The sequence below is a fragment of the Gobio gobio genome (genome assembly GCF_949357685.1).
Source record: "Gobio gobio genome assembly, chromosome: 5".
NCBI lineage: Eukaryota > Metazoa > Chordata > Actinopteri > Cypriniformes > Gobionidae > Gobio > Gobio gobio.
Window position 1 is genome coordinate 16,323,533 of NC_137101.1, and position 9,431 is coordinate 16,332,963.

Genomic DNA, 9,431 nt, shown 5'->3' on the forward strand with positions numbered 1-9,431 from the left:
AATACATTTTTTCCAGGGTTCTTTGACGAATAGAAACGTCAAATGAACAGAATTTGATTTCTATTCTATTTATTAATAAACAAAATAACGTTATAAATGTATATTTACACATTTGATGCATCCTTGGCTTGCTAAATAAAAGAATCTTACTGATCCCAACATTTTGAACGGTAGTGTACATTCCCAGGATGCAATAGCCGTCATTTCACCGTCTCGGTTAACTACAGACCCGATAAAGTCCGGCTATGAGTTACCCACTTCTAGCCAAAATAACCTTCGCTTTTGCCAAAGTAACTTGCGAGATGTATGATATTCCATCGCGTAAGCAAAGTCAACAGTGATTACGAGGTGTTTGGTTTCATTTCTTTGACATGTCCATGTTCTAGATGACTAGTCTATTCTTGGGCTTTGGTTAGACGTCTATTACATTTTCACTGACAGCCCTGATTTTGCCTTGTTTTAGCCTAGACTTTGAATGGCTATTAGATGTCCTTTAAACGCAAAATTGCTTGCTGAGTTCAGACAGTGATTGGGGACATGATAACCATTGCAATTGACTATTGCATATCAAAGCTGTTCCTCACACCAAACTATCATATGGCTTCACTTTTATGAAACTTTTTTTTGGTGATTTGTTGTCAATAATGGAGCCTCTTCCATTGAATGAAAAAGAGCAGCATGTACATTTTTCTATGTCTTTCAATAACAAAGACAGTCCTTCAGGTTTCTAATGACACAAGTATATGACGATTTCATTGTGAGTGAACTGAATGTGAATATGTGCGTATGTGCATTTTTAGGTTAAATCTTGACCCCGAGTGCACTTGCAACGATGACAGGCTTTGGGAAGCACTTGAAATCGCCCAGTTAAAGAACATGGTGAAAGCACTCCCAGGAGGATTGGGTAAGAATGATACTCTCCAACTGTTAAACGCTTATCAGGATTGGTTGATATCATAACGTCGGTCACCTCGTAATTTTGACGCTGACTGGAAATTCATCTAAATGAAAAGCTGGGGACTTCTGACCTTTTCATTTAGTTTTATTCAGTGAAAAGGGATATTTTGTCAAAGCGTCATGCTATATGTACGTTTTCCACCAGATGCTGTGGTAACAGAAGGAGGGGAGAACTTCAGCGTGGGACAGAGGCAGCTGTTCTGTCTTGCCCGGGCCTTTGTCCGCAAAAGCAGCATCCTAATTATGGACGAGGCGACAGCTTCTATAGACATGGCCACGGTACAACCACATCTATGAAAGCCCATTTCTGCCACATAAGAAAATAAATCATGCTTAAATAAATCATAATTATGAAATAAAAATGTAAAATTATGAGTTACGTCATAATTATAAGATTTCCCCCCGGTTTCACAGACAAGGCATCATGGTAAACTATGGTAAATCCTGGTAAGCTATGGCAAATCATGCTAGAACATGGCAAATCATGGTAAACTATGGTAAATCATGGAAAATCATGGAAAACTATGGTAAATCCTGGTAAGCTATGTTGAATCATGCTAGAATCATGGTAAATCATGGTAAACTATGGTAAATCGTGCTAGAATCATGGTAAGCTATGGTAAATCCTGGTAAACTATGGTAAATCATGCTAGAATCATGATAAATCATGGTAAACTATGGTAAATCATGGTAAACCATGGTAAATCATGATAGATTCATGTTAAACTATGGTAAATCATGCTAGAATCATGGTAAGCTATGGTAAACCATGCTAGAATCATGGTAAATCATACTAGAACGTGGTAACAGATAGACTTACAGATCGATAGATAGGTTACTAGGGTACTCGGGGTAGTACCCTAGTAACTAAAGTGCAAGTTTGAGCTGTTTTAACTGAAAGCAATTTGCATATCTTAAAATATCTTAAAGAGCACCTATCATGGCATTTAAAATGTTCCAAATATTGTTTTAGAAGTCCCCAACAACAGTTTTGCATGCATGCAATGACAAAAAAGACTTTAGTTTTCTTATAATATGCATTTATTTTTACCTGTTTTGACAGCGATTCTCAAATGATTCCTTTAGTGATTCACTTTTCAAAACCCCGCCTTTACGTGACGCTAATCTGCGGTGATTGGTCAGATGACCCAGTCAGTTGTGATTGGTATAGTCTGTGCAGATATTTTCGGAAACGGAACGCCCATCAAAGTCTTATAATGACAGTAATTTGTTAATATGTGTCAGGAGTTATGAATATGAAAACCGCGTCGGTACTGTTTGATTGTAATATGAGCCTCAGCTGATCTCATTCATAAAAAAACTCCTCACGAAGACTCGCGACAAATCAACATCCCTCAGGGCTTTTAGTTCAAAAGTGTGCAGATGAGGAGACATATTGATAGATTCTCATATGTCTGTGTCAAATTTCTAAACAGAGGAGTATTTTTTATTCAATACTTCCTCAAAATGGGCAGAAATAGCCTAATCATGAGCGATTGAGTCTCTTATGTGTTGTTTTCAATTCATACTGGCAGCCGGAGGGCGCTCTGTGCACATGTAATCCAAATATGGTACAGACAGACGAAGAAGATACCATGTGCCATAATAAAAGTCCATAATAAAAGCTTCCTGAGATCGCGAAACATACATTTGACGACTAATAATAAACACTCAATCGCGACGATGTATGGTTTGTCTTCAAGCCACTTAGTCTTCAAATGCTCATCCTTGGGCAGATGAAAAAAGTTTGCTTTTGAGTCGCACTTCAGAACACAGCGTCTCGTGGCCATGATGTTTTCTAGTTTTCACTGGCGTTTTGGAGCGCAATAAGTGGGCGTATCGTATTCAAATAACTTGACAAGTTGACGTCATCTAGTCAGAGAAAAAGCTTCGGTCTTCTAACGATTCTTAAAAATGACTCCGAGTCGACTCTTACTTTTGAAAGAAAATAACTATATATACGGTGCACTGTCATATTTCAAGCTATCACAGGATGTTTTTGTTCACTTAGATCTATGTTACACACTACATGAAAGGTAAATTTCAAAATTCCATGATAGGTGCTCTTTAATGCCATTATTTTGTCTCAAGATGCAAACCAGTAATATTTTATTCAAAAGAACGTTTATAAAAGCTACTTAAATGCCCCAATTGAACAAAAGCATAACCCTGGCTTAATCTAAGCCTTGTTTGTGAAACCAGGCCATTAAGTTATAATTACAACAAAAGTCAAATTATGAGATACTAAGTCATAATTATGACACAAGTCAGTCATGAGTTATGAGATATTAAGTCACAATCATGAGATAAAAAGTCATGAAATGGATATGAGATGGTCATTATTATGAGACATATATATATATATCATAGTTGCACCTTTTTTTCATAATTTTGTGTCAATTTATGTCAATTTGGACTTTTTGATTTACCAAGTCATGATTTATTTTCTTAGATGGTGAAAATAGGCGTCCATATACTGCACATCCATTACATTTTATAGTTGTGTTTAACTTGGATTTATTTAAAACAATCTCAATACAATTACTTCGATAATGTGATGTATTTTTGAGTGAAACAGGATATTTCTTGAGAAAAAAATATTGTGAGTTGATTGGATGTATTATAAGGTCAATTTTGATTTCATCTTGACTTTAAAGACATTTTTAATCCATGAATAATGTTGAAAAAAAAACAACTAAATGATTTTGTGGCAAATTCAACAGGAAAATATTCTTCAGAAAGTGGTGATGACTGCATTTGCTGATCGGACGGTTGTCACCATAGCGGTAAGTTTCCCTATATCAACCTTCTTTTTTTTGGTCTAAATGAAAAATAGGTACAGAAATATTCAAAACAATATAGAAATACATCTTTAAATTGAGAAGGACTTTTAATGCTTGCCAGCCTTTGACATCTTCACTCCTTTTTCTGCTCTCACATTTCTCCAACACTTCTGACAGCTGACAATCAGTTTACTATCAATCTCTTGCTATTAACACATTGGCTCATCAGTATAAGCCTGCAGCCGCTGTTGTCTGACGTTTGTACTTTGTCATTCAGAGCCACAGATACACAAAAAATGGTCTTTATGCCTCTGTTTGTGTCACTTCAAATGCATCCAGTAAAAACTTTAAAAGTGTTTTTAAGAACAACATTGAGCTTTGAATAAATGCATGATCTCTGTCTGCTGCTGTTTGCTGCGCTTTCCACACATTTTCTTCTCCTCACCCTCATCCCCTTTTTCCCTCCCTTTCTTCTCCTTCTTTGTCCACCCGTCTCTCTTCCTCTGACACAGCACCTGGTTTCCTCCATCTTGGAGGCGGAGCAGGTGCTGGTATTTTCCTCTGGGACTCTGGTAGAGTGCGACAGCGCTTCTAACCTCTTGGCGCAGGAGGACAGCCTCTTCAGCATCTTAGTCCGGACGCACAAGTAACCGTGCTTTGGCTCCGCCCCTAGGCGCCTACGCCCTGGTACATTGGTTGGTAACCAATTCCTATCTGTGCATTTTAGCTCACAGCCACTAACCCTATTCTAAAGCAGGTTGACTGTCACATCACAACAATATTCATGTTTTTATGTCTTTTCTTTGTAAATTGATCCTGATACATCATATTAGGGGCTGCCTTCCCTTGCTAACTTCCCTCCGTCTCGTTCATTCAGATGTATGTCATTGCTTAAGTGCGGAACCCTTGAAATGTGTTTAAATGGAACACACTAAGCCCTTAAGGAATCTGCTATGGATCTTATTATTTTCTTATTATAGTTTTTTTCCCTTATGAATTTGTTTATGTGCCATTCTATAGGCCTGTATGTATGCTTGGACTGTTACAAAATTATGATATATATATATATATATATATATCTCATGTAAGTCGGAAGCCATGTAAGACCACAAGATCGAAAGTGCATATGAAGTGCACCATTTTGCATATGAAGTGCACCAAATGGCACACTTCATATGCACTTTCGATCTTGTGGACTTGCCCATTAAGTCAAGACCGCAAGGTGTCCCGTTTGTCATTTCAGGTTTCAGAAGGGTGCTCATGAGCGCCCCCTTTGCAGTCGATATGTGCCCTCGACGCGCACTTTTACCGAGCCCTCCCTGGTGCAAGCTCCACAGCAGACTTCTTCCCGACAGTCAAAGCGGCGTTCCGCCGCAAAAGTGCGGACTTGTAGGAAGACCAGGAGTGTTTAGGGTGCCATTTGGAACAAAGGCCAATATAAACTATAAATGTGTTTTTTTTAAAAAGACAGTCAGTAACTACAACAAGTATTAAATGCGGGTTAATGTCAAAATAATGCCAATATCATACACTAGAGTTGAGTGGGGTTAAAGGGTTAGTTCACCCAAAAATGAAAATTCTGTCATTAATTACTCACCCTTAAGGCCTGTACACACCGGGACGAATATCGCACGCGCTTATCGCCAGCGTTTTTCGTGACGTTTTTCGGCGCGTCTTGAGTGTTCACACCCAAGCGATTTCCACTGGCGTTGCGCCGAGTGAACGTGCACATTCAGTCGATGCGCTCCCGGTACACAAGGTGGTGCTGCGGCACTTTACGCTTCTGACACTCGCTTGTCACACAGAAGAAGAGGAGAGACAGTATTTACGTGCTTGCCAAAACCATAGATATATTATGTCTATGGCAAAACCATTCACACACTTTTTGCTAACTGGCAAGCAGCATTAGCAGCCTATCTTCTTCTTTGTCTACTTACTACTTCTTCGTCGTATCAATGTGTGCTCGGCAAGACCGATTTTGTGCTTGAGCGCCACCAAGTCGTGTTTTACTGTCACTCTAGCAGCTCCAGGCACGTGAACAAAAGCGCGGATCTCATTGGTCGGCCAGTTTTTTACGCGCCGCGTCAAAATAAAAAAACAAACCCGAGGCGTTTTTTTTTAAATGACGCTTTTACGCCTGCCGTTTTACGCGTCGGTGTGCACACTCACATTGGCGCCCATTGTTTAGTCACGAGGCGTTAAACGTCGGCGATAAACGCGCGCGAAAATCGTCCCGGTGTGAACAGGCCTTTATGTCGTTCGACACCCGTAAGACCTCTGTTCATATTCGGAACACAAATGAAGATATTTTTGTTGAAAGCTGATGGCTGAGAAAGGCTTCAGATAGACCTCCATTGGCATTCGGTACACTTATACTCCCAAGACCGATAAAAGGCAGTTAAAACGTCGTTACAAAGTCCATCTCACCACAGTGACTCTACAATAATCTTACGATGCGACGACAATAGTTTTTGTGCGCAAAAAAAAAATCAAAATAACACCTTTATCCAGCTTGTTATTGCCTTCCGCGTGTGCCTCCACGACGCATGCGCGAGAATGCTTGGATTAGCCTGGACTTTTGTAATATAACTCAGAATTTATTCGTCTGAAAGAAGAATGTCATATACACCTAGGATGACTTGAGGGTGAATAAATCATGGGCTAATTTTCATTTTTGGGTGAACTATCCCTTTAAATGCAGCCCATGAACATGACACATGAAGCATGACAAGAAACACAACTATGATAAACTACAAAATAAAAGATATTGAAAACATGAACGCTCTTTCCTGAGAGATATCAATGAAATATATCCTGATAAAACACACTCTGGATTTATAAAAGCAGGGTCGAAGGCGAAAGGGGGTCAAACACAGTATTGGTATGGTGTTCCTAATAATCCTTTAGGTGAGTGTATATATACACAAGCTTTCTTTGAGTCAGCCAATGCGGTTTATGATTGATTGGCCAAGTTATTTCAGGGTCCTTTATGAGTTTCACCGAATTGAATGCCTGCACCTGCTACTGTTTTGTGTGCTGGAAATGTAGAAGACCATTGTAGTATTCCCGAAAGCTGCTTTTTATTGTCCCTGTAAACAGCAGCTTGATGTTTTGCTCCGATTAGAAACCCGCAGTGATTTGAGCAACAAAAGGGAAGAGTTAAATGTAATCTCACCAGCTAAGGTGTTGTTTTAATCAAAATGCCTTTGCACACATCTGCTTCATTATACCTGTTTTCCACAGCATCGTGTCCACACTATCCTGACGGCTGATCTAGTCATTGTGATGAAAAGGGGAAGCATCATGGAGTACGGAAAACCAGAGATTCTCATGGAACAAGAGGACGGCTTGTTTGCATCCTTTGTCAAAGCCGACATGTAGAGCCACTCATCTCCATCACCACGTCCAGTTACACCACTTTTGGCCTTATAAAAAAAAAAGTAAATGCATTGGCACAGGCATTAAGGACTGAACTACACACAGACTCTGAATTGTTATCGTTTTATATGAACCCAAAACAGTATTAGACTCTTTTTTAGCATTTTGTTTTTCACTTTTTCTAAATAATGACGCGTGTACCCTGAACGTATAAGCAATAAGTATTTATCTACTGTGTTTTGACTAGTACAAACACTGTACAGAGCATGTCTGTCCCGTTGAGGCCTGACGCTCTTTTCTGTCTGTCTGAAGTGCATTGCTGATACAGATTTAAGGGAGGGAGGACAAATATAGCCGGCTCCCCAAAGCCCGCACTCTTGAGGGAATCGCGAGCCCTCACTTTCTGGGGAGTCCTGCAATGTCCACCACATCAACCCTTACATGTTATTCACACCCTATATACAAAACTCATCATATTTTAGAATTTCTTTTCCTTTAATGCAGATTACTTAATCATACGCTTATTTTCGGTTTGTTTGTTTAGTTTTTTTTTTTGTTAATGTTGTGTCAGTCTTTGTTCAGGAATTTTCCATTTTAACATTTGCTCCTTATCCAAAAGACAAAGAGGGGGAATTTTTTGCTTTCATTTTTCACTTTCAAGATTTTAAAATTAAATGTAATTGTACTTTTTACTTAATGCAATATATATTGAGGTGAAATATGATTTGGACATTTTTCCCACGAGGCTCACCCTATAACCCAATTTAAAAATAGAGAAAAACACTATAAAAGGTGCATTGTAGTTTGAAGGCCCACACTTTTTCAAGTACACAACAAGTTAAATATTTCAAACCATGTGATTTATCTCTCCTAACACAACGTTTATAATGGAGATGTCAAAATGAGTCTGCAGTCTCTGTACAGCCAAGCGATATATTGTACACATAACGTCGTTTGTTTCTCTCATCTCCCTTTAATGGAGTGCCAGTCTCTACCCTCGCATCACTTTTACCTTTTAACCTTCAGCTTTCTTTATTTGAACGCTCTGCTTTCTTGAAATCACAGCCAAGGTTGATCTAAACAATGACTCGTTGTCCCTGCAGTAAAATGATGCATTGCTGTGTTTGCTATGAGCACTGTGGGAAATCTTTCCGTTCATTGGACACTGACTGTCAGGGCCAGTGATTTGATGAATATTTGCAGTGAGCTGTGATGTCACACTTGAGCAATGATATTCCAGTAACTTGTGAATCCAACCATGTGCGTAAAACGGCAGCCGACACGCTTTACACACTCTGGTGATGTGTAAACACCGCGTCAAACTCACTGCAAGCCAAGAGTTTATTGCAATTACTGCTAATTTCAGGTATTTGCATGTTAGTCATGATGGACTGTTTTAAATGTAAGTCATGATGGACTGTTTTAAATGTACATATGTAATTAAAATGGCTTTTGTATAAGCATTTAACTGCATTATACTGTGTGCCTAACTTTTTTTACACATGAAATGAAAATAAAAATTGCTTTGTGTGTTTACTTATCTCTATTGAGTGCCATTGCATACTTTTAAGCACAATGTAAAACAATTATTAAACAGAAAACATTTATGGTGCTCATGTCTACAGAACAATTAATGGGTGAAAATCCTACATGAAAATAATGACATCAATTTATTATCATTATTAAAATAATGAGATTTCTCACACATATGAAGATCTTACATTACCACTTGTTGGAGAAAATAGTTTGCTACACAGCGCCCTCTTCTGTTCACATTTTCGCTAATTCATAGAACTTTCCAATTTGATGCCAAGGGCTCCCAAATATGATATCTTGCCACATTCCTATTATAAAGGCAGCTATGTATTGTCATATGCAAAAATCCATTTATAATGTGTGAGAAACATATTAAGGATAAAGAAAACATTTAAATGACTGCCTTTTAAAATGTGAAAATGCACTGAAGTCATAGAAAACTGGATAATATTCACATTGCATTAAGCGTATCTTTCTATTCTTAGGATATTGTTAGATGTTTAAACCTCAAGAGGAAAATTTTTTAATTCAGATTTATTTAGAGAATTTCACAGAGAATATTATAATGAGCTGCTAAAAACAACAGAAAAGATAAGATTCAAAGATACATGTCTCATAGAAGAAAAGATTAGCATTATGTTTGCAAACTATGTGCGTTTGTTTAATATTATTATTTCTTACTGTTAAAAACTAGGGCTAACAGTAGGCTAAAATAAAACATTAATTTTATTCTGACTGATCTGATTTTCGATCTGTCTAGCAGATTAAAACAATAAT

The 9,431-nt window shown here is 38.1% G+C and overlaps 1 protein-coding gene across 12 annotated transcripts in view; it reads left to right on the forward strand.

Moving 5' to 3' along the window:
* The window catches only part of abcc9 (ATP-binding cassette, sub-family C (CFTR/MRP), member 9), a 54,431-nt gene extending 45,773 nt beyond the window's left edge, over nucleotides 1-8,658 (forward strand). For 9 of the 12 annotated variants that reach the window (XM_079818166.1, XM_079818162.1, XM_079818170.1 and 6 more), the window contains 5 exons: nucleotides 801-904; nucleotides 1,103-1,236; nucleotides 3,681-3,743; nucleotides 4,253-4,435; nucleotides 6,984-8,658. In XM_079818166.1, coding sequence (XP_079674292.1) covers nucleotides 801-904; nucleotides 1,103-1,236; nucleotides 3,681-3,743; nucleotides 4,253-4,390 — 439 coding nt within the window. In that variant the 3' untranslated portion in view covers nucleotides 4,391-4,435; nucleotides 6,984-8,658. The remainder of the gene's footprint in view (nucleotides 1-800; nucleotides 905-1,102; nucleotides 1,237-3,680; nucleotides 3,744-4,252; nucleotides 4,436-6,983) is intronic. The other 3 variants (XM_079818173.1, XM_079818164.1, XM_079818171.1) reach the window with 1 other exon arrangement.
* Nucleotides 8,659-9,431: the final 773 nt, after the last annotated feature.